The sequence below is a fragment of the Ranitomeya variabilis genome, chromosome 8 (genome assembly GCF_051348905.1).
Source record: "Ranitomeya variabilis isolate aRanVar5 chromosome 8, aRanVar5.hap1, whole genome shotgun sequence".
NCBI lineage: Eukaryota > Metazoa > Chordata > Amphibia > Anura > Dendrobatidae > Ranitomeya > Ranitomeya variabilis.
This window is the reverse complement of record NC_135239.1, coordinates 190,086,587-190,112,406: the sequence shown is the minus strand read 5'-3', so window position 1 is coordinate 190,112,406 and position 25,820 is coordinate 190,086,587. Positions and strand designations below refer to the sequence as shown.

Genomic DNA, 25,820 nt, shown 5'->3' with positions numbered 1-25,820 from the left:
CCGAGGGAAGTTGGACACATTGCTCTCCAGCTGGAGGTAATGTATATTCCACATTTATTGCTACACTGGCCATCCAGCAGGGTTGTTATGTGGCGGATAGGGCCATGGACTAATATTGTGTATTGATATACCTGCTAGAATCCGCACTCAATATCTGTATGGGATTTTTGATTTACCATGTGGGTTTTTGGTCTCTGTAAGCCCAGTCTTGCTTGCTATACTACTTATTAGCATGTGTCCTCCTCACTCGGTTTCGTGCGTCTGTGGTATTATGTGTTTTGGTGCGGTGTTTATGCACACCGTGTGGTACTCTACCTCACCAGTTTTCTATTGTCTTGTACACTGTTTTAATTATTAATAAAAATCTTTTTTGATATATCTCTTATATGGACTTTGTGGTCGTTTCTTTGGGCCCCAGTGACCCATATTTTTGGTTTATATGTATTAGCGACTAGTCCGTCAGTATAGTCCTTTTTTATATTCAGCATAGGGTATGTCTGTATTAGTGGTTTTTTATACATTAAATATATAGTTATATCATGCTGAGTTTTGTTGTGCTTCTGGTTAATTGTTTACACAGATCTAGGCAAATGGGAAGGGCGGCGTTGCCAGATTTTTTTTTTTTTTTATTATTTAGCTGGACAGCTTAGAGCTTTGGGAAGGTGGATGCCTGGGGGATGTTTGCCGAATTCGGAGAGCCATCTAGCCCATGCTGCCAAGATTGACTGCCCATTGAGTTTCTTGGAAATAAACAAACCCTCTGCTCCTAGATTATTACCATTACTTAGGCTAGCGAGGCTAATTTGGCGGCAGGTGAAGAAGGTAATTCACTTTGATGGTATTGTAGCCGAAATGCCCTTATGGGATAATGAATATTTCCCGAGATTATTGAATCACCCGTCTGCTCAATTCTGGATATCGCTCGGTGTTTCGTCGCTTAATAATCTTTATGACAAGGGTACCCTGATGTCCTTTGAACAACTGCAACTTAGGTATGATATACCAAGGCCTCAATTCTTTCGCTATCTCCAACTTAGATCGGCGATTCGGTCGCATGTTCGTAGCGTGGAAGTGACGCAAGCAATATCTTCCTTTCCATTGATAGGGATTCTTAAATCACAGGGGCCCCGTGGTCTCATCTCTGCATTATATACTTATATGTTATCCGTGGGTGCTGATGCTGCTCTACTGCCAGTCAGGGAAAGGTGAAAGGTCCTGGTGCCTGATCTTCAGGGTGAGGACTAGGAAATGGTCCTTGAGTCCCCAACCAAGGTGTCCCCCTCAGCTAATAATAAAATGATACAGTTATACATACTACATCAATCATATTTAACCCCGCTACAACTATTTAAAATTGGGTGGTCCCGATCTTCGGAATGTCTCAGATGTCACGTGGGGGAGGCAAATTTCATACACGATATGGGATTGTCCAATCATTCATTCTTATTGGGAAGAGGTGACCTCCTTTGTACATATTCCCGTTCCCCTGACTCCGTTAGTGTGTTTGTTCGGGGCATTGGAAGAAGAGACGTGGGACCATCATGTTCAAATTTTCTTAAGGGAGACACTTTTCCTGGCCAGGAAGTTAATCGCCTTGCGTTGGATGGGCACCACACATCCATCTCTTAGGGCCTGGATAGAGCAGGTAAATTTAGTTGTGCCGTACGAATGTACTTTATATCAGAATAGAGGCTGTTTGGAGAAATTCAATAAAATCTGGGATTTGTGGAACTCATCGTACCTCACCATGTCATCACGTGGTTGAGGGCCTAGATTCAATATGACAAAGTTTGAGAAACTACATTATTCACGTTGAGCTTCAACGCTATTCTGTTAATGTGGTGGAGAGGGTTTTGTTTTGGCAGTAAAAATAGTTCTAGTTTTAGGATTGTTAGTATACGAGGCATACTATAATACCTTGAGTTTATATGATCCGATCGGTGTATTAAGATTTATGTCAATGAAACTATCATCAAAATGTAATTACACTGACTTGGAAATTTGTGAACGTGTATGTATACCTGATTTATGTGATTTAATAAACGAATTAAAAAAATATATATATATTTGTGGGGGGCTGCCTATCCTTTGGGGTTTCTGCTCTGAGGCAAGATGGAAATGGGAATTCTATCTATAGGGTTATTTAGTCCTCCGGCTGTGTCGAGGTGTCTAGGATGTTAGGTACACCCCACGGCTACTTCTAGTTGCGGTGTCAGTTTAGGGTTGCGGTCAGTACAGGTCCCACCGTCTCCAGAGAAGGTCTCATGCGGCTCCAAGGCCACCGGATCATAACCGTTAATATCAGCCAGCGGGGAAAAACTATGAGCTGTAACTGCAGTGTGGCTAGGTCAGCTGATGTGGGTGGTGACCACTCCCACCATCCTTTAAATGGTCACCTGATGCATCTGCTGACTGTCAGTGATATAGCACTCTACAGTGACCAAGCATGGAGGAAGGAGCTCGCTGGCTGCGGTGGTGTATCAGCTGGTTTTGTGAGCTTGTTATCCTGGTGCCTTTATTCTGCTGTGCTGTGCGCTGCAGCAGAGGAAGTTGTAGCTAAGTTGTGTTTTTACCCCGTGCCTTTCGTGTTTGTCACTGTCCCCGTGTGGTGTTATGTGCAGTGGTGAGGCTAGCGCCCCTTGCCGGCCAGTGCACTAGCCAGGGTAGAATTAGGTGACAGCAAGGGACGAGGTTCCTGATGACTGTGGGGGGGAAAGGACCCACTTAGGGCATTAGAGTGTAGTGACAGGCTCAGGTGGTGACCATCCCCCATTTCCCTATCACTAGGGCCTTCCCCTCTCCATTTCCATCCCGTTGTTAGTGTGTTGTGCCGCCCGCTGACTGAACCCCCGTCAGGTCGTGTCACATCGTAACAATTCGGTTCCGTTTTTTGATCGGCGGCGACTATTGTTTTTGCAATATTCGCCGAATGTCATTGGAGTCAATGGGAGTAGAAATGAGCGAATATGTTCGGAACTGATCATCAAACATAAATTTATCATGAATATGGCAAATTCAGATTCGGTGACTGATTCCAAACATATTCGCTCAACTCTTTGTGATGCTGAATTCTATAGTTAAGACTCAGGAGAGGTTTGACTCTCCCATGAAGGCCATATTTGTGCAGGTGTTTCTGAACAGTAGAACAATGATCCACAACACCGGAATCTACTAAATACAGTGAAGGAAATAATTATTTGATCCCTTGCTGATTTTGTAACTTTGCCCACTGACAAAGACATGAACAGTCTATAATTTTAAGGGTAGATTAATTTTAACATTTGAGAGAATATAAAAAATTAAATCCAGAAAATCACATTGTGCAAATTATATAACTTTATTTGCATTTTGCAGTGAGAAATAAGTATTTGATCCCCTACCACCTATTGAGTTCTGGCTCCTGCAGACCAGTTAGACGCTCTTAATAAACTCATTACCTGCCTTAGAAACAGCTGTCTTACATAGTCACCTTTATAAAAGACTCCTGTCTACAGACTCCATTACAGTCAGACTCTAACCTCTACAACATGGGCAAGACCAAAGAGCTTTATAAGGATGTTAGGGACAAGGTCATAGACCTGCACAAAGCTGGAATGAGCTACAAAACCATAAGTAAAATGCTGGGTGAGAAGGAGACAACTGTTGGTGCAATAGTAAGAACATGGAAGAAATACAAAATGACTGTCAATCGACATCGATCTGGGGGCACCATGCAAAATCTCACCTCGTGGGGTATCTTTGATCACGAGGAAGCTGAGAGAGCAGCCTAAAACTACATGGGGGGAACTTGTTAAAGATCTCAAGGCAGCTGGGACCACAGTCACCAAGAAAACAATTGGTAACACATTACGCCATAAAGGTTTAAAATCCTGCAGTGCCCGCAAGGTCCCCCTGCTCAAGAAGGCTCATGTGCAGGCCCGTGTGATGATTGCCAATGAACACCTGGATAATTCTGTGAGTGATTGGGAGAAGGTGCTGTGGTCAGATGAGACAAAAATTGAGGTCTTTAGCATTAACTCAACTCGCCGTGTTTGGAGGAAGAGAAATGCTGCCTAGGACCTAAAGAACACCATCCCCACTGTCAAGCATGGAGGTGGAAACTTTTTTTTTCTGGGTGTTTCTCTGCTAAGAGCACAGAACTACTTCACCGCATGAATGAGAATGGATGGAGCCATGTACCGTAAAATCCTGAGTGACAACCTCCTTCGGGCATTAAAAATGGGTCGTGGCTGGGTCTGCCAACAAGACAATGACCCAAAATATGCAGCCAAGACAACAAAGTAATGGCTCAAAAATAAGCACATTAAGGTCATGGAGTGGCCTAGCCAGTCTCCAGACCTTAATCCCATAGAAAACTTATGGAGGGAGTTGAAGCTCCGAGTTGCCAAGCAACAGCCTCAAAATCTTAATGATTTAGAGATGATCTGCAAAGAGGAGTGGACCAAAATTCCTCCTGACATGTGTGCAAACCTCATAATCAGCTACAAAACCTCTGACTGCTGTGCTTGCCAACAAGGGTTTTGCCACCAAGTATAAAGTCTTGTTTGCCAGAGGGATCAAATATTTATTTCTCACTTCAAAATGCAAATTGATATAATTTATAAAATGTGATTTTTCTGGATTTTGTTTTTCATATTCTATCTCTCAATGTTAAACTTAACCTACCCTTAAAATTATAGACTGTTCATGTCTTTGTGAAGTGGGCAAACTTACAAAAAAAGCAAGGGATCAAATAATTATTTCCTTCACTGTATTTCTGAAGGTATTTTCCAGTCAAGCAGGGGTTCTGATTTGCCTCTACCAATCCTATGAGCAGCTCTCACTGAAATTTTGCTTGGTCTTCCATACCTTATGTTTACCTCCACTGTTCCTGATAATCTGCCATTTGTTAATAACATGACCTGAGGAAAGGGCAAGTTGAAAACACTTTGCTATCTTCTTATAGCCTTCTCCTGCTTTGTGGGTCTCCACTATTTTCAGAGTGCTAGGCAGCTGCTTCGCAGAACCCATGACTGCTATTTTTTTTGCACAAGGTTAGAGGAGGTTGGGTTCTTAGAAAGCTGGGAAATTTGCATCACTTGGCCTTTCCTAACTATGATAGTGAACAAGTCATAACCCTAACAGGCTAATTAAAGTCTGAAACCTTGGTCATAGCTATCCGAGCACACACATCTCCAAGGGTGCCCAAATATTTGCATTGGCACATTTTTCCTTTTTCTAAGTTTTTAAAAAGACACTGCTCAAAACAATAAAAGGAACACTAAAATACCACATACTAGATATTTCTGAATGAAATATTCCAGTTGCAAATTTTTATTCATTGCATAGTGGAATGTGTTTAGAACAATAAAACATAACCATTATCAATGTAAATCAAAATGAATATCCCATGGAGGTCTGGATTTGGAATGATACTCAAAATCAAAGTGCAAAATCAAATTACAGGCTGATCCATCTTCAGTGGAAATGCCTCATGACAAGGGAAAGATGCTCAGAAGTGTGTGTGGCCTCCACGTGCCTGTATGACCTCCCTACTGTACAACGCCTGGGCATGCTCCTGATGAGGAGATGGCGGATGGTCTCCTGAGGGATCTCCTCCCAGACCTGGACTAAAGCATCTGCCCACTCCTGGACAGTCTGGTGCAACGTGATATTGGTGGATGGTGTAAGACATGATGTCCCAGATGTGCTCAATCGGATTCAGGTGTGGGGAACGGGCAGGCCAGTCCATAGCTTTAATGCTTTCATCTTGCAGGAACTGCTGACACACTCCGGCCACATGAGGTCTGGCATTGTCCTGCATTAGGAGGAACCTAGAGCCAACCGCACCAGCATATGGTCTCACAAAGGGTCTGAGGATCTCATCTCGGTACCTAATCGCAGTCAGGCTACCTCTGGCGAGCACATGGAGGGCTGTGTGGCCCTCCAAAGAAATGCCACCCCACACCATTACTGACCCACTGCCAAACCGGTCATGCTGAAGGATGTTGCAGGCAGCAGATCGCTCTCCACGGCATCTCCAGACTCTCACATGTGCTCAGTGTGAACCTGCTTTTATCTGTGAAGAGCACAGGGCGCCAGTGGTGAATTTGCCAATCCTGGTGTTCTGTGGCAAATGCCAAGCGTCCTGCACAGTGTGGGGCTGTGAGCACAACCCCCCTCTGTGGACGTCGGGCATTCGGACCATCCTCATGGAGTCGGTTTCTAACCGTTTGTGCAGACACATGCACATTTGTGAAGGAACAGATGATTGGCCTCGGGGAGACCAAAACATCCAACACCGCGGAGACACCATCACGTGTTTCTCAACGCAGTGATCCAGAACACTGCCCCCATCCCTTATGGGAATTATGCAAATGCATGTAGGATAGCTGCGGAGACACCATCACGTGTTTCTCGACGCAAGCAGTGAATAGCCAGACCTTTCCCCGGGAGGGAACAACCACGGGAAGGGCAGCATCCAATAAAGGAAAACATCCAATACAGGAAAACCACCTATGCCAAGCATGGTATCCATCCACAGACAGCTGTTTCGGGGTGTTTGCCCCTCATCAGTGTGGAGTAGGAATCTGGCTATTAGGAGCAGTGCCTAGTAAAAGGCTGTGAAGGAACAGATGATTGGCCTCGGGGAGACCAAAACATCCAACACCGCGGAGACACCATCACGTGTTTCTCAACGCAGTGATCCAGAACACTGCCCCCATCCCTTATGGGAATTATGCAAATGCATGTAGGATAGCTGCGGAGACACCATCACGTGTTTCTCGACGCAAGCAGTGAATAGCCAGACCTTTCCCCGGGAGGGAACAACCACGGGAAGGGCAGCATCCAATAAAGGAAAACATCCAATACAGGAAAACCACCTATGCCAAGCATGGTATCCATCCACAGACAGCTGTTTCGGGGTGTTTGCCCCTCATCAGTGTGGAGTAGGAATCTGGCTACGAGGCCCGAGGCCAATCATCTGTTCCTTCACAGCCTTTACTAGGCACTGCTCCTAATAGCCAGATTCCTACTCCACACTGATGAGGGGCAGACGCCCCGAAACAGCTGTCTGTGGATGGATACCATGCTTGGCATAGGTGGTTTTCCTGTATTGGATGTTTTCCTTTATTGGATGCTGCCCTTCCCGTGGTTGTTCCCTCCCGGGGAAAGGTCTGGCTATTCACTGCTTGCGTCGAGAAACACGTGATGGTGTCTCCGCAGCTATCCTACATACATGCACATTTGTGGCCTGCTGGAGGTCATTTTGCAGGGCTCTTGCAGTGCTCCTCCTGTTCCTCCTTGCACAAAGGCTGAGGTAGCGATCCTGCTGCTGGGTTGTTGCCCTCCTCCGGCCCCCTCATGTCTCCTGGTGTACTGGCCTGTCTCCTGGTAGCGCCTCCAGACTCTGGACACTACGCTGACAGACACAGCAAACCTTCTTGCCACAGCTCGCATTGATGTGCTATCCTGGATGAGCTGCACTACCTGAGCCACTTGTGTGGGTTGTAGAGTCCGTCTCATGCTACCACGAGTGTGAAAGCACAACCAACATTCAAAAGTGACCAAAACATCAGCCAGAGAGCATTGGTACTGAGATGTGGTCTGTGGTCCCCACCTGCAGAACCACTCCTTTATTGAGGGTGTCTTGATAATTGCCAATAATTTCCATCTGTTGTCTATTCCATTTGCACAACAGCATGTGAAATTGATTGTCAATCAGCGTTGCTTCCTAAGTGGACAGTTTGATTTCACAGAAGTTTGATTTACGTGGAGTAATATTCTGTTGTTTAAGTGTCCTTTTCTTTGAGGTGTGTGTGTGTGTGTGAAAATAATATATATATATATATATATATATAATTTTTTTTTTCCATCTTAACTTGCTTAACAGTTCACAATTACAGTAATTATGACTAGGGGTGCCCAAACGTTTACGTGTCACTGTATGTTCATGGAAAAACTAAAGCGGTCCATATACTGTACATAAGATGTCCACTATGTTCGCCGAGACCCGTACACACAGGAATGCTGAGCATTTGTGTAATCTGAGACAGCCGCTGCCAATCTCCTGTGGCAGCTGCTTATGTCATTGCCGAATAAAAGGATCGAGTGTTGAAAATCAAACAGCCGTCTCCTTCTCTGGTCGAACGATCCCGCTGAAAACACCGGGTTTAGACGACTTCTCAGTAAAGTGTGTGAGTGCCTTTACATAAGTATATCAAAGTAGAAAAGGAGACAGAAGATGACACTGCCAACACCGTAGGGCTGCTAAGCTATAAATTATCAGATGTATCTTATTAACCATGCGGTTACATGCTGTGCTTCATGATCTTGGGTGCTCTTCGAAAAATAACATTATAGTCCACTTGTGTAAATGAGAAGAAAAAGGAAGGCACTCGCCGATCTGTTAAATTCCTTACTTTATTGGATCTTCATTTAAAATCCATGGCCGGGAGAATGAGTAACAGAGCTTTAGTGAGCAGGTGTAGACGACGGCCGTTTCGTGCTGTATAAGAACTTCTGCGGGTCAGTATGTGGGAGGACGTGACGAAAGAAGAAATACCCCGGCCACAGCGTACTCCTCCCTCCCAGATCTCCTCCCACTGTTCAGCAAAATACATTACAAACATTAACCCCTTCATGACCTTGGGATTTTCCGTTTTTCTGTGTTCGTTTTTCACTCCCCTCCTTCCCAGAGCCATAACTTTTTCTCCTTCGCCTCATTGGGGGACACAGGACTGTGGGTGTATGCTTCTGCCGCCAGGAGGCTGACACTAAGTAAACGTGAAAAAATGTTAGCTCCTCCTCCCTCGTATACACCCTGACACTGGCTGCTGGAGACTCCAGTTCATGCTTAGTGTCTCAAGGAGGCACACCTTCCGGGTCCCGGATCCTTTGGACCCTTTTTTCTCTTCGCTTTCTATGGATCGAGGGGGCGACGGCCCCTTTTGAGGGGCCGATCTCCCCAAACCAACAACGGGCGAGCACGTGCGAGTTCCTCCACGTATCCTTTCCCGCGACGTGGGATCCCTCACCGGTCTTGGCCCTGACCACCCTGAGGTATTCAGACCCTGGGCTGTACAGGCGCCCGTGTGATGTCCGTGTAACCCCCCCATTTCTACCCCTCTGCTCTGCTGCGGGATAGAGGGGGTGATAGACGGTCCCTCTCCTTATCATGGCGGATAATGGAGCTAGGGTGCCTGCACCGTCGTTTGCTTCCCTCGCTGGGGGTACTCAGCCTGCTAGATGGGAGAAAGACAGGAAAAAAAAAAAAAAGAGGGGCTCCTGGTAGTGCGCACAGTGCATCTTCAAGATGCCTATTTACCTGCCGTTTTTTTCTGCGTGGTCTCGGCGCTGTGCGGCGGTTCCTGTTACTTTTGCCTGCGCCGCGGCAGTGCAGTGCACCCGGCGCCGCGGTGTCTCCGGCGCCGCTTCTCCAGCGCTGCGGCTGGCTCTGCAGGTGCTGCGGCCTTCCAGAGGCTTCAGGCTCCGGCCTGGCCTCCAGCTGAGCATTTCTGGGTCTCTCTGACCCAGACTTCCTCCCAGCAGACTGCGCCGTGAGGCCCCGCCCCCTCCGGCGCGTCTACTTCCAGTTTCGCTTTTCCTTCCCTCTCCCAGGGAAAAATCGAGTCCCCGACTTCAGGCCTACTACAGGCCGTACCGCATCAGGAGCGGTCCCGCCCCCTTAGGCCTGCACAAGTTAAGGACGGCTCATTTGGCTCCGCATCTTGAGTTTGGCATCACCGTTTTTGGTAGGGACACAGGACTGGGGTAAGTGCTTCTCCCTCCAGCGGGTAGTAGCATTATTCTTTTCCCGGTCTCAGGCCCTGGGTATAGCTTGCACTATGTCTAGAAGGGTTAAGGCTCACATGGTCCTATTTACCGGTTGTGTAGCCTGTCGTGCCCCATTTCCGTGTGCCCAGAGCAACCGTCTCTGCGAGGCCTGTGACTCGGAACGCGCCCAGGAGTCTCCCCCCTGCCAGCTCCCCAGCTATCCCTCCGGCCCCTGCCCCTCAAGCAGTGGCTGGGGCTGATCCGCCTGAATGGGTTGCATCTTTATCACAATCCATGGCGTCTCTTACTGAAGTAATCAAATCCCTTCAGACCCCGGCAGTCAGGGCCAGCAGTCCTCCTGTCTCGGATAGAGCCTCGGGGTCTCGAGAGCCTTCGGCCTGCAGGGGCCGTGCCCGCACCAGACAGACACGTGGAAAGAGGATTCGCACAGAGTCGCCCAGGCTCTCAGGTGCTTCTGCACCCTGGAGTTCCATGTCGCGTTCTCCTTCCCCAGCAGAGAGCGGGGAAGTTGAGACAGACTATGACTCAGAGGAGTCCCTTAATTTTGAGTCTCCTGGTTTTCAGGAGTCGATAGTCTGATTGAGGCTGTCAATCAGTCCCTGGGGATAGAGGACGAAATCGCCTCATCCTCAGATCATAAGGTAGCATTTAAACAAACTAAACGAGCCCATAGTATTTTCCTCTCACCCTGAGTTTGAGGACCTGATTCGGCGTAACCGGGAACATCCGGACAAGCGTTTTTCGGGGCAAAAAGCCTTGAAGGTTAGGTACCCCTTTGCTGCTGAACTTTGTAGTAAATGGGCACAAAATCCTTCCGTGGACCCTCTGGTGTCCCGTTTAGCCTCTAACACATTGCTATCTCTCCCTAGTGGCTCGTCGATTAAGGATCCTACGGATCGTCTTATAAATAGCTTGGCTCGTTCAGTTTTTGAGGCTTCAAGTTCGGCACTTTTTCCTTCATTTGCGGCAACTTGGGTTGCGAAAGCTATGATGTCCTGGTCAGAGTCTTTAACAAAGGCTCTTCAGGAACGTGAGTTGTCTGCAGAGTTGGCAGAGATAGCTACCCGCAAGTGCTATCTGAGAAGACATCTGATCAATGCTTCCTTGGATGCTGCAGACTGTGCCTCTTCAGCTGCTGCTAACGCCATCGCTATTAGAAGGGCTCTCTGGTTAAGGACATGGCGGGCAGACTCTACCTCTAAAAAATCTCTTACAACCCTTCCGTATCAGGGGGATCGCCTATTCGGAGAGAAGCTGGATCAGCTTATTTCTGACTCCACAGGAGGGAAGAGTAAGTTTCTTCCTCAGCAGAGGATTAGGCAGCCTTTTCGTCGTCAATGTCAAGCCCGTTTCAGATCCTTTCGCAATACTAGATGGGCACCAGCATTGGGCACTGCGGCGCAAGGTCGACCCAATCAGGACCGAGATGCTCGGGTCTCTTATACGGCCAACCAGGGGGGAAGAATGCGTTCCCAGTCGACTAGATCCAGAGGATCTAGGACTCAAAGGTTTTCAGCCAAATGACTGGAGGCCTCCTCAGAGTGCCTCCAACAGAGTAGGCGGACGTTTACTTTTGTTTCGCCAGGTCTGGATTCAGGTAATCCACGACCGGTGGGTAAAAGAGCTCATATCTTCAGGTTACAAGATAGAGCTGGTCCGTCAGCCTCCTCTACGGTTCTTCCCTTCACGTCTTCCCAGGTCCGAGTCCCTTCGTCGAAACCTGTACAGTTCTGTAGAATCCCTTCATCTCAGCGGAGTCATTTCTCCTGTCCCAAGGGAGGAAAGGTTTCAAGGGTTCTATTCCAACCTTTTTGTGGTCCCCAAAAAGGACGGATCAGTAAGACCTATCCTAGATCTAAAACGCTTAAACAAGTTTGTTCGCGTTCACCATTTTCGGATGGAGTCTCTGCGGTCAGTGATTGCTTCAATGGAAAAGGGAGAGTTCTTGGCCTCAATAGATATTCAGGATGCTTACCTACATATCCCCATTTTTCCTCCTCATCAAAGGTTTCTAAGGTTCGCACTGAACGACCTACACTTCCAGTTCACGGCGTTACCCTTCGGGCTGGCCTCCGCCCCAAGGGTGTTCACGAAAGTCATGTCTACTGTAGTGTCCATTCTGCACTCCCGAGGCATAGTAGTCATGCCATATCTGGACGATCTTCTGATCAAGGGGCCTACCTTTCAAGCTTGCAAGGAAAATGTCAGCATTGTTCTAGACACCCTGGCTCACCTGGGTTGGCTAGTAAATTTAAGGAAGTCATCCCTACATCCGTCTCGGAACATTTCATTTCTAGGTATGATTTTCGACACCTCTCAGGCCCTATCAATCCTTCCCCAGGACAAGGTCCTAACCCTTCGGCAGGAAGTGAGGAATCTTCAGCAACCGTACCCTCATACGATTCGGTCCTGCATGAGGGTGTTATACAGCTGCTGAGCTCTCCCAGGCTCGTTTTAGGAGACTGTCTGCCTTCCTATCCATAGCCTCCTTTAAGTTAGATGAGTCCTCAAAGGGTATTGCAGTTCTTTTGGAGACTCTGGCTAAGGGAATGTCTATTTTAGGGACATCCTCCCAGTCTTTGACCTCCGCTGGATCAAAAGGGAGGCGTAGCTTAAAGTCTTTAGGAATGATTAGGCGTTTTTCCGCCTCCTCCCATTCCTCCAGAATCATTCCACGAATATGAGCGTTGACGGGAAAAACTTTTGAGGTCTGGGCTCGTAATCCGCCAAACATTTCATCTTGAATTGAACAAGAGGCTGGCGGCTCTTCAATTTGCATGGTGTGCCTTACTGCGCCCAGGAGCTCGTCCGTGTCCGCAGAGGAAAATAAGTATTTTTTCCCCCTGCCGGGAGGGTCTTTAAACTCTTCATTCTCCAGCTCTGAATCGGACAAGGCCCCTTCAGACGTAGAGTCCGAATCCCTCATTCTCTTCTTATCTGGTTGTGATGGTTGAGGGGTCATCAAGCCAGAGACTGACGCCTGTACCTCCTCCCTGATAATAGCCCGCATGTTAGACATGAGAGAGGCCTGCTCTTCGCCCAGTATGCGGTTAGTGCAGGGCTCACACAGGGGTTTCTGCCATGTGTCCTTTAGTTTAGTGGAGCATAAAGGGCACTTCTTACATCTCCCTTTCTTAGCTGCGGCGGTGGAGGCTACCTATAATAACAGAAGCGGCCCTGTTTTAGAAGGAGGTAGAAACAGCGGGGAGGTAGGCATTAACAGTTGCCCTCTGCAGGGGGACTTACGTGCGCCTGATTATCACCCTCTATCCTGGCGGAATCCTCCATCTCGGATATTGCAGGATAGGGGTCTACCTACTCCCATTACCTTATATCCTTTCCTGGCGTTGGAGCGCTCGTGCTCGCCGGCATGCCCCGGAAGTGCTCCGACTCCGTAACCGGAAACAGACGCCGACCCCGCCTGACGCAACCCGGAAGCGGCTACTCCGGACTTCAGCGTGCGGCGCCGCTCAGGTGATGCGGTGCTGCGGTGAGCCGCCTGACCGCCTCATGTCACAGGGCGGATCGGAGAAGTTTCAGCGTGCACGGACGAGAGCCCCCCCTGGGAGGAACGTCCGGCAACCCCAGGAGCAGCGCTACACTGGGTAGGCTGAGGGACCCTGTGTCGGGTTTCAGCGCACGGGGTTCTTGTAGCGGGAAGGGTAAACAGGGCCTAGACCCCCCGATCCACACTCCCCACGGAGCTTGCCGGAGTCTCGCAGTTCCTATCCAAAGTGGGACAGGAAAACACTGAGGATTGGTAAGGGGAGGGTCCTTTTATACTCGTGGTTTCCTGTCCCACTGTGGATAAGAAGACAACCTCCATGGTGGGAGAGCTTCATGGTGCTGTCAGGTGGATGACCTGGAAATAAGCCCTCACATGGCCAAATTGACGGAAAAATAAAATAGGGATTTTTGTGTTACCATAAAATCCTTTATAGCAGCAACCTCAGTAGCACGGTCTATGCACCTATGGGTGGACGACCTAGCGGACCAGCTTTCCTCTAAAACCCCTAGAGAAACAATATTAAAATCCCTTCCCCTCCTTAAAATGGGTACAGATTTCTTAGCAGACGCGTCGGCAGAAACAGTAAGATTTACGGCCAGGAATCAATCCCTATCAAACGCGGCCAGAAGAGCCATCTGGCTCAAGAACTGGTCCGGGGACGTACATTCCAAAAATAAGCTCTGCGCCATACCATTTTCAGGGGGAAGAGTATTCGGTCCGGTACTAGATGACATCTTAGAGAAAGCGTCAGATGATAAAAAGGGGTTCCCAGAGGACAAACGCAGAAAGTTTCAGCCCTTTCGGAGACCACGTTTTAATCAAAAAAGTGACTATAGGGGGAAAGGGAAACAAGGCAGGTGGAGTTACCCAAAGGGTGGAGAATCTAGAACCAAAAATAAAGATTCCACCTTTTCAGGTTCAACACAGAGTTACCACAGAAAATGACGCCACCAGAGTGGGGGGGCGTTTAACCAGGTTTTCGGGAGGCTGGCAAAAGATCACTACAAGCCCATGGGTGTTACAACTAGTTGCTCAGGGTTACAGGATCGAGTTCTCTTCTCCTCCCCCACAAAAATTCCTGATCTCCAGCCCCCATCTCACCGCAACATCGCCCATGTGGGTAGATATTCAGGATCTGCTAAAAACAGCTGCGATCGTCCCTGTACCTCCCCAAGAGATAGGACAGGGATTTTATTCAAGCCTATTCTCTATAATAAAACCTTCGGGGGAGTCAAGAACTATCATAAATCTCAAACACCTAAACTCTTGGGTAGTATACAAACGATTCAAAATGGAATCGATAAAATCTACGATTCCCCTCCTGGACAGGGGAGTGGTTATGTGCACTCTAGACTTAAAGAGTGCGTATTACCACGTTCCTATCTGCCTAAACCACCAAAAATATCTGAGGTTTGCAGTAGAAAAAGGAGGAAAAGTCCTTCATTACCAGTTTCGTTGTCTGCCGTTCGGTCTAGCTTCAGCGCCAAGAGTTTTTACGAAGATTATGATAGAGGTAGTAGCCTACCTAAGAAATCGAGATATCTTAGTCATTCCGTATCTGGACGACTTCCTAGTGGTCGCAGACACGGTAAATCAACTCAGGACCGACTGTCAGTTCGTAATCTCCACACTGCAGAATTTGGGGTGGATCATAAACTGGAAAAAATCCGATCTAGTACCCAAACGGAGGATAAAATTCCTCGGAGTCATGTTAGACTCAGACGTCAGAATGTCCTTTCTGCCGGAGGAAAAACTGCGAGGCATAATAAGCAAGATTCATCTTTTCGCGAAGAGCAGAGTTTCCATCAGAGATGCTATGAAGATCCTAGGACTGATGACGGCCTGCATACCTTGCGTAAATTGGAGTCAGTTTCACTCCCGACAGCTTCAACAGGCGATTCTCTCATCCTGGGACAGAAGACAGGGATCCTTAGACAAGGTGATACAGCTGCCAAACCAGGTGAAAACCTCGTTGCGTTGGTGGACAGATCCCAAAAACCTCAGGCGGGGAGTACCTTGGAGTCATACTCCCGAAGTAATAATTACCACGGACGCAAGTCAGCAAGGCTGGGGAGGCCACGTCCAGGGAAGGTATTACCAGGGTCTGTGGACCCGAGAAAACAGCACGCGGTCCTCAAACTTCAGAGAGCTGCTCGCAGTCTGGAAGGTCCTATCTTCAGCGCAGGCCTTGGTGAAGAACAGGCACGTAAAGGTGCTCTCGGACAACACAACAGCAGTGGCGTTCCTTCGACATCAGGGTGGTCCGAGACACAGGGCTCTACAGCAGTTGGCGGAACGAATCTTCAGGTGGGCAGAAGTGACGGTACTCTCGATCTCTGCAGTTCACTTGGAAGGTTCCAGCAACCAAGTAGCAGACTTCCTGAGCAGGAGGACGGTTCTATCTACAGAATGGGAGCTAAACAACATGGTTTTCAGGGACCTGTGTCGTCATTGGGGGTACCCGGAGATAGACCTCTTTGCAACCAGACAGAACGCAAAGGCCAGCATCTTCTATTCACTAAACCCTCAGGAAAACCCGGCTGGAGTCGATGCCTTCTCCCAATCATGGGAGAGAGGCCTGTTGTATGCGTTCCCGCCGCTTGCTCTAATACCAAGAACTCTCAGGAAGATCGCAGAAGACGGAGCCAAAGTCCTTCTTGTAGTGCCGTACTGGCCGAAGAGGAGTTGGTTTACCTTACTGAAAAAGATGTCAAAGGAGAAACCAGTTATTCTTCCACAAAGAACGGATCTCCTCTTTCAAGGTCCCGTTCTCCACCAGAATCCGGAATCCCTCCGTCTATCAGCCTGGATCCTGAGCGGCAAGTCCTAAGAGCAAAGGGTTTATCGGACGAGGTGATCTCTACACTAAAAGCAAGCAGGAAGCCAGTAACCTCTTCTATCTACTCAAAAATCTGGAAAAAATTCTGCAGCTACTGTGGAGAAACTACAGTCGATACTGACCGCCCTAATGTTCCCAAAATCCTTGATTTTCTACAGGCAGGGTTTAATGCAGGTCTCAGACCCAGTACCTTACGGGTACAAATTGCGGCCCTTAGTGTTTTCTACGACTGTACTTTATCAGCTCACCCATGGATAAGTCGATTTTCCAGGGCAGTTGCAAGACTAAAACCTCTAATAAGGAAGACTATCCCACCATGGGACTTAAATCTGGTTCTTAACGAATTATGTAAAATTCAGTTTGATTTGGAGGATAACCCAGACATAGGTAAATTGTCCCTAAAAACGGCCTTCCTCGTAGCCATTACTTCCGCAAAGAGACTGGGAGAGCTTCAGGCCCTCTCTATTCAAGATCCATACTTACAGATTTTTCATGACAGGCTGGTTCTGAGACTGGACCCAGCTTTCCTCCCGAAGGTGGTCTCCGATTCAAATATTAATCAGGAGGTCATACTCCCTTCTTTCTTTCAGTCTCCCAGAAATCAAAAAGAGTCTCTTTATCATCGTCTGGACGTTAGAGAATCGGTTCTTAAATACCTAGAAATTACAGCACCCTGGAGGGTAGATAATAACCTTTTTGTTCAGTTTAGAGGCCCGAATAAGGGTAACAAGGCGTCTAAATCCACAATCGCGAGATGGATTAGATCCACAATAATCTCGGCCTATAAAGCCCGGGGAAGGGATCCACCGGGTTATATCAGAGCACATTCGTCTAGGTCAATGGCAGCCTCATGGGCAGAAAAAGGGGGGGCTTCAGCAGATCAAATTTGTAATGCCGCTTCCTGGTCTAATCTTAGTACATTCTCCAAACATTACAAACTAGACGTAATGTCAACACAATTAAGTTTTGGCAGGAGGGTACTCCAGGCAGTATTCCCACCCTAGGAAGTAGTCTGCTTTGGTACTTCTCCATGGTGCTGTCAGGTGGATGACCTGGAAAACGGTAATTAGTCTTACCGGTAATAGTATTTCCAGGAATCCATCCTGACAGCACTGCTAGTTTCCCTTCCCATGCTAATTTACTAAGATCTTATGTGATGTAAACATTTGTATCTTGCTTGTGTTTAATAAAATATTCTTTTTTGGCATCCATCCAGATGTGGTACTTTGAAAATCACAGAGGATTGGTAAGGGGAGGGTCCTTTTATACTCGTGGTTTCCTGTCCCACTGTGGATAAGAAGACATCCTCCATGGTGCTGTCAGGATGGATTCCTGGAAATACTATTACCGGTAAGACTAATTACCGTTTTTTGCTGGACGAGTTCTACTTTTGAACGACCTCATTGGTTTTAGCATGTCGTGTACTAGAAAACGGGGAAAAAAATTCCAAGTGCAGTGAAATTGCAAAACAAAAGTGCAGTCCCACACTTGTTTTTTGTTTTGGCTTTTTTGCTAGGTTCACTAAATGCTAAAACTGACCTACTATCATGATTCTCCAGGTCAGTACGAGTTCATAGATACCTAACATGTCTAGGTTATTTTTTACCTAAGTGGTGAAAAAAAAATTCCAAATTTTGCAAAAAAAAAAAAAAAAAAAATCGCGTCATTTTCCTATACTCGTAGCGTCTCCACTTTTCATGATCTGGGGTCGGTTGAGGGCTTATTTTTTGCGTGCCGAGCTGGCGTTTTTAATGATACCATTTTGGTGCAGATGCGTTCTTTTGATCGCCCGTTATTGCATTTTAATGCAATGTCGCGGTGACCAAACAAAACGTAATTCTGGCGTTTCGAATTTTTTTCTCGCTACGCAGTTTAGCGATCAGGTTAATGCTTTTTTTTTGATAGATTGGGCGATTCTGAACGCGGCGATACCAAATATGTGTAGGTTTGATTTTTTTTTTTTTTATTGATTTATTTTGATTGGGACGAAAGGGGGGTGATTTAAACTTTTATATTTTTTTTCATTTTTTTTTAACTTTTTTTTTTTACTTTTGCCATGCTTCAATAGCCTCCATGGGAGGCTAGAAGCAGGCACAGCACGATCGCCTCTGCTACATAGCAGCGATCTGCTGTTCGCTGCTATGTAGCAGAATTGCAGGTGAGCTGTGAGCACCGACCACAGGGTGGTGCTCACAGCTGCCGGGGATCAGTAACCATAGAGGTCTCAAGGACCTCTATGGTTACTATTCAGAAGCATCGCTGACCCCCGATCATGTGACGGGGTCGGCGATGCCATCATTTCCGGCCGGATGCGGTAGTTAAATGCCGCTGTCAGCGTTTGACAGCGGCATTTAACTAGTTAATAGCGGCGGGTGGATCGCGATTCTGCCCGCGCCTATTACGGGCACATGTCAGCTGTTCAAAACAGCTGACATGTCCCGGCTTTGATGCGGGCTCACCGCCGGAGCCCGCATCAAAGAGGGGCTTCTGACCTCGGACATACTATCCAGTCCGAGGTCAGAAAGGGGTTAAAAACCACAATCGTGAAACATTATTTAAAAACATTAATTTCACATTATAAACAAGTGATAATGCTGTCATTTAAGCTAAAGGTCACATATTACTACGTCTATTCTTACCTAGAGAACCTATTTTTTCTTCAAAAGAAAATCTTTTTTATTCTTAGCATGTGTTTATTATTACTCTGCCACAGTGTTATATTTGTAAATTGACTCGGACCACATTTTTATTCATGGGAATACCGACATGTCTACACTGTCATTGAATCCGATTGGACCCATTGCGCTAGTGCACAATGTCTCTATTGTCCAAAGGCTTAGGCTATAGCTTTCCACAAGAATTCAATCTTACTGAATTTAAGATGGACCTGTTTAAATCGGTCAGAAAAATCCATCTGCACAAAACTTTTTTTTTTTTTTTTTAGCCAAACCCACGACTGATAAAATACTAGAGGGAGAGAATCCCTGTTCAATAGGTCCGTTAGGATTTTTGGCAGGCACGGATGTGTTACCTGACATCAGAAAAGACGCTAGATTGCTGCTTGATCTGACCGATACGCAAGGCGAGATTGAGAATACGGTAGTGGAGACCTCTACCCCTTTTTTTTGTTTTTTTGTTTGGGGGGGTACCCTCGAATTACATGCCACCAGTATCTCCAGGCAATTTAATTGATCTCTTTGAAGTGCAGGTTATAAGAGACTTAGAAGTTCTGATATATCAACAAGCCCCGTCTAATCTTACCATATCGGAAAGAAAGGCTATGTTGGAGATTAAAGGATGGGTAGATACTATAGTGAGACCAGCCGACAAGGGGGGCAAGATAGCATTGCTCCCCCGACCCGTATACATATCGGAAGCGTTAAGGCAATTATCCGATATCAGCATTTATAGACCGTTGCAGAAAGATCCAGGATATAGATTTAAAAATGAGTTGAGGTCTTATTTATGAAAGTATGTAAATCTGGGTGTGTTATCCCAGAAAAAGGCGGAGAAATTACTGCCGGAGTTCCCAATCAAACCACATTGGTACCACGTCCCTAAAATACACAAGTCCATAGATTCCCCTCCTGGGCGACCAATCGTGTCTGGGATAGGGTCGCTCACTGAGCCCCTGTCCCAGTACATTGATTGGCTATTGCGCCCACTATTGAAAGATATACCATCCTACCTTAAAGACACGTATGCCTCTTTGAGAAATGTTCAGAATTCTACATGGCAACCCAATTTTTCTCTGGTATCGATCGATGTCGAGAGTTTATATCCCAAAATTCCCCAAAAATTGGGAGTTGAACTTATCCAGGAAATATTGAGTACAACTGAGAAAAGTCAGAATTTCATTGATTTTGTCTGTGAAGGATTGAACTTTGTGTTAACTCATAATGTATTCACATTTATGGACGCTCGGTACTTACAAGAAGTTGGTACCGCGATGGGGGCTCCGGCAGCAGCATGTACTTTTGTACAGAGTAGGGCACTTAGCAGCATTATATCTGAGCAAAAGACTGAGGTTAACGAGAAGAAAGTGGGGAGGAGGTTTACTTTCTGTTTCCAATATAGTGCGATGGATCAGCATATACGTTCGTCAATCAGGAAGAATTGGCACATATTGGAACAAGATAAAGATATAGCGGACATTGTAGCCAGGGGCCCACTAATTTCCAACAAGCGGAGCACTAGATTGAGGGATAAACTAGTGAGGAACTGCATTGAGAGACAAGATAGGAATTGGATAAATACGAGTCCCTTTTGTAAATACCACATTACAGATCGGGTACCACATATGGGAGGAATAGATCACTTAGTTTCAGAATTTATAACATGTAAAACAGATCATATGTGTTATTCTGTCCTTGTAAATATTACTACATAGGTAAAACGATACGTCCACTATACGCAAGGTTCAGGGAATACTATAAATCTATCTCCCCAGGCTGATCAGTCACATCAAAGACAAGCATGGAGGGAACCCCAATGTTCTAACTTCTGCGGGGATTGAGAAAGTCACCTTACCTATGCGAGGAGGCAATCTGAATAACCTCCTATTAAGACGCGAAGCAAAATGGATCATGCACACTAGCACAATGGCTCCAATCGGATTCAATGACAGAGTAGACATGTCGGTATTCCTATGAATAAAAATGTGGTCCAAATAAATTTACAAATATAACACTGTGGCAGAGTAATAATAAACACATGCCAAGAATAAAAAAGATTTTCTTTTGAAGAAAAAATAGGTTTCTAGGTAAGAATAGACGTAGTAATATGTGAACTTTAGCTTAAACGACAGCATTATCACTTGGTTATAATGTGAAATGAACATTTTGTTTTTAAATAATGTTTCACGATTGTGGTTTGTAATGTATTTTGCTGCACAGCAGGAGGAGATCTGGGAGGGAGGAGTACGCTGTGGCTGGGGTATTTCTTCTTTCATCACGTCCTCCCACATACTGACCCGTATAAGTTCTTATACAGCACGAAACGGCCGTCGTCTACACCTGCTCACTAAAGCTCCATTACTCACTCTCCCGGCCATGGATTTTAAATGAAGATCCAATAAAGTAAGGAATTTAACAGATCGGCAAGTGCCTTCCTTTTCCTTCTCATTTACACAAGTGCTTTACATAAGTATCTTGGCAGAGAAGTGGGTGCACATGGTGCATGCAGAGCGCAGTTTCTACAGTCAATCTTTTCAACCTTTAGGTATGTGCACACGTCCGGATTTCTTGCAGAAATTTCCTGAAGAAAACCGGAAATTTTCTGCAAGAAATCCGCATTTTATTTTTTTTTTGCGTGTTTTTTTTCCGTTTTTTTTCACGTTTTTTTTTTTAGCATTTTGCAAGCGTAATTAGCTTGCAGAATGCTAAAGTTTTCCAAGCGATCTGTAGCATCACTTGGAAAACTGACTGACAGGTTGGTCACACTTGTCAAACATACTGTTTGACAAGTGTGACCAACTTTTTACTATAGATGCTGCTTATGCAGCATCTATAGTAAAAGATAGAATGTTTAAAAATAATTTTAAAAAATGGTTATACTCACCCTCTGCAGCCTCCGTTCCTATAGATGCCGGTGTGGTTCAGGGCCTTTGGTGACGTCACGGCTTGTGATTGGTCGCGAGCGGTGACATGAGCGGTCACGCGACCAATCACAAGACAGTGACGTCACCGCAGGTCCTGAACCACACCATTCTATAGGAACAGAAGCGGCAGCATGCAGCGGTGAGAGGCGGGAACACTCCGGGGACATCGAAGGTGAGTATATGACTATTTTTTATTTTAATTCTTTTTTTTTGACCAATTATATGGTGCCCAGTCCGTGGAGGAGATTCTCCTCTCCTCCACCCTGGGTACCAACCGCACATAATCTGCTTACTTCCCGCATGGTGTGCACAGCCCCGTGCGGGAAGTAAGCAGATCAATGCACTCCTAGGTGTGCGGAATCCCCGCAATTCCGCATTTTTAATGAACATGTTGCTTTTTATTCCGCGATGCGATTTTTTCCGCGAAAAAAATTGCAACATTTGCACAAAAAATGCGGAATACACTGTAAATAATAGGAGGCATATGTAAGCGTTTTTTTTCGCGTTTTTATAGCGAAAAAACGCGAAAAAAACGTGAAAAATACGGAACATGTGCACATGGCCTTAGACTTCAGATAATATTTTGATTTGTCCCAACACAAAGTAATGTTTCTGACTCTCCCATCATTTAGACTTTTGCAGTTTAGATTTTGTGTGCATGTATAATGTGTAACCTTGCCCCTCTTTCCCCATACAGGCAGTCAGATTACCGTGGTCTCCCATTCACGATCCGTCGGACATTGCTTAGAGGCTGCCAACGTGCTGTCAAAGGAGGGAATCGACTGCGAGGTAAATGGTTTAATCGCGACGATTGGTAACTGCATATATTTTAATAATGTGCTCTTTCTCCAAGGAATATCACCTGTGTAGATGGGGCTTTATCCCGCTATTAATTGCACTTTGATTGCTAAGTTTATTCCTTACCATCCATATGTTGTAATTGCTTCCAAGTTAATGCGTTTAACCCCTCATCAAATTCGGCATGCTTGTTTTTAGGTGATTTAAAGACCCCAACCCCCCTATTAAGGCATTTTGTTTTGTACATTCCTGTATCAAAAACTGCATCTTTGAAGGTGAACCTGTCAAGACAATTTTACCAAACCAGTGGTCTGGCTGTATAGATCTTAAAACAACCATACCTGATACTCGTCTTAGAGTAATCTGATGTGCCAGCGCTGAGAAATTGAGCTTTAAGACTCTCGCAACTTAGCTTGGAAATGCAATGGGTTCATGCTGTCCAAGTATATTGATGATTTGGGGGAATCATTGTCAGGATAATTTGCATCAGATTATTACAAGAGGGCTATCTATCTTGTTATTCTGTGATCCTTACCACCAGACGACTAGTTTTGTTAATAGAATCGTCCTGACAGGTTCCCTATAGCAATCGTGTATCTTCAAATTGTCGATGGATTAAACTCCCGCGTTTCTATAAAGGTTATCAATTTGCGCACCATCCGGCCAATGGACACTGAGACCATTGAAGCCAGCGTTGTGAAGACAAACCATCTAGTGACTGTAGAAGGCGGCTGGCCACAATTCGGAGTTGGAGCTGAAATCTGCGCGAAGATCATGGAAGGTAAGAAACCCTTATTGGAGAGAGAAACTGCACCTGCAAATCATATGTGTTGTTCTGACAGATCCTGCATGTCCATTAGTTATACAGTCTATAGACATTAAATGGGGGCTATGTAATGCTTAATTTTCCCTGAGGAGGCGCTACAGGAAAAATGGTCAGATAATTTCTTTATTGTTGTGGTCTAAACAGCAGTTTGTTGTAGGTGGAACCTTTTCATAATGAATGGTTGCCCCTCCTTAGAGAGGATCTGTCACTTGCTAAAAGAAACATTGACTTAAATACTTTGTAAAAAAAAAAAAAAATCCCTGAGCACCCCTAATCCTGATGCTTTTTTCCGTTTTGCAATATGTCGTTCCTTTGCAGAGATATTCACATTTGTTTCTTTTTTAGGAGCGCAGCATGTGAAATCTCTGGTTGTGGCGTGTCTTGATTTTTCTCAGGGTGTGCACTTTCATTGCTGTCACTCACACTGCCAATTACAACTCTGCAAATGATCTAGCAGTCTGACACTGCCACGTTGTGATGGTCAATGTCTGTGAGCGAGGGGTGAGAAGCAAACACCCTGACAGAGAAGAGTGAAGAAACATCCTGTTGTTCTGCAATCAGAGATTTCACATACTGCCTCCAAAAAGGAGCAAATGTGAATATCTTCACACAACCGCACACTTATACATGGATGTGTCTGGCATTGCATCTCTGCACCATACACTTAAGAATATATGGATGTTTTTTTTTTTTATCTATTTTTTTTCTCAAACAGGACCTGCGTTTAATTACCTGGATGCCCCCGTATTCCGTGTGACCGGTGCCGACGTTCCCATGCCTTATGCCAAGATATTAGAAGATAACTGCATACCACAAGTGAAGGACATCATATTTGCTGTTAAAAAGACCCTTAATGTTATTTAGGTATATCTTACAGTAAAGAGGTAACACGTCTAACCCATGGGTCTATCATCAGTACCTCCATGTTGTCTTCTCGGTACATTTTTTTTTTTAAATGTGCAATTATATTTTATGTTGGGGAAAACTGACTTGGAGGGGTTGGCCGGTGCCGATGACGTCTGCACAACCGGCAGGTATCGTGGTCCTGTCCTGTTCATTAGACCGGGATCGGCGCACAACACCTGACTGTCACGCAGACGTCCCATCTGCTAATTGGGGCTGTGACTTCATCGGAGCCATTTGCCTACTGCTATGGAAGCGAACGGCTTAGGCCAATCCTGTAAGACACCGGGTCTGTACCAGATGTCTTCTCGTATGCCGTCACTTTTAGACACTCCACCAAGTCTATCATATACTGGAGACGTGTTACAGCGCAGACAATATTTATTAGTAATCACCCATACGTCTGTATAAACTCGGAGGTCCACACGCTGTGGCTGAGGACATCTACAATGTTGCTTTGTATACAAATAAAATCTGGAATTTATTTAGTTTTGGGGTGGGTTCTTTTTTTTTTTTTTCCCCCTCATTGAGGCTAATGCCATAGTGATTAACAAAGAAATTTACAAGTAGTGAAGTGCGATTGTTCTGGGATAAGGCGTTATCTGAGCATGCTCGGGTGCTAACAGAGTGACTTTGGTGTGCTCGAATAATATGTCCGAGCCTGCGTGTCTTGCGGCTGGCAGCCTCAACACATGCAGGGATTGTCTATTTGTTAGGCTGTCGAACAGCAGCGAGACATGCAGCTGCAGGGACTCGAACATAGCACCCAAGCATGCTCAGATAACACCTTATCCCAGCGCATTCGCTCATCACTAACAAGGTTTGGCCAGGATATCAGTAAAACATGGCTGCTATATTAAAAAAAACAAAACATAGCTGAGCAGCAAATGCAGCACACAATCTGTAGATGTCTGTGGCACTGGGTTTTGCTGCGGACAGGATCAGGACAAGTTTTCAGGCTGCATGATGTAATGAAAGTAAATCTTGAATGTTTCTATGCACAGCAGGAGAATGGATGGACACTTTGAAATCGGACATGCTGGTTACCGACCACGGCAATTATGGCTGCGGCTGTTCCCCCAAACCTTTTGCTATTTTGGCTGATGTGAGGAGAGGGAACAAGGGCAGGGTGCTTAAGAAATGACGTCGCTTTTTAAAACCTGGTTGGGAAAAAAAACTCTTAAACAGCAATGTGGTATTCCCACTGCGATCTATAGAAAGCCTTTTCAAAATCTACTTTAAATGTTTGTTTGTTTTTTATTTGGACTTTGGGACATGGACCTGGCTGTAGAGACATACAGACATCCCCAAAAAAGATAATCCTGATTTATTACTATGTTTATTTTCTCCATCTTTATATACAAGGTTGTGAACCAAGCTTTTGTGTTTACAGGTTATTAAGCACTGACAGTGCTTCCTCCTCCTGACTCTGTGATCATGTGATTGCTGGGTGTAAGGGGGAGCAGGAGCTGAGACTCAGCTCTGTAGCCAGAAAAACAAATTCTCCTGGAACTGGGAGTAATATACCAGCCCCAGTTACAGGTGCAATATTTTTTTTATGCTAGACGAC

General features: G+C 45.8%; 1 protein-coding gene across 1 annotated transcript in view; it reads left to right on the top strand.

Moving 5' to 3' along the window:
* Positions 1-24,738, top strand: part of PDHB (pyruvate dehydrogenase E1 subunit beta) — a 53,944-nt gene extending 29,206 nt beyond the window's left edge. The window contains exons 8-10 of the mRNA XM_077278640.1: positions 22,421-22,512; positions 23,161-23,302; positions 24,063-24,738. Coding sequence (XP_077134755.1) covers positions 22,421-22,512; positions 23,161-23,302; positions 24,063-24,211 — 383 coding nt within the window. The 3' untranslated portion in view covers positions 24,212-24,738. The remainder of the gene's footprint in view (positions 1-22,420; positions 22,513-23,160; positions 23,303-24,062) is intronic.
* The last annotated feature ends 1,082 nt before the right edge of the window (positions 24,739-25,820 follow it).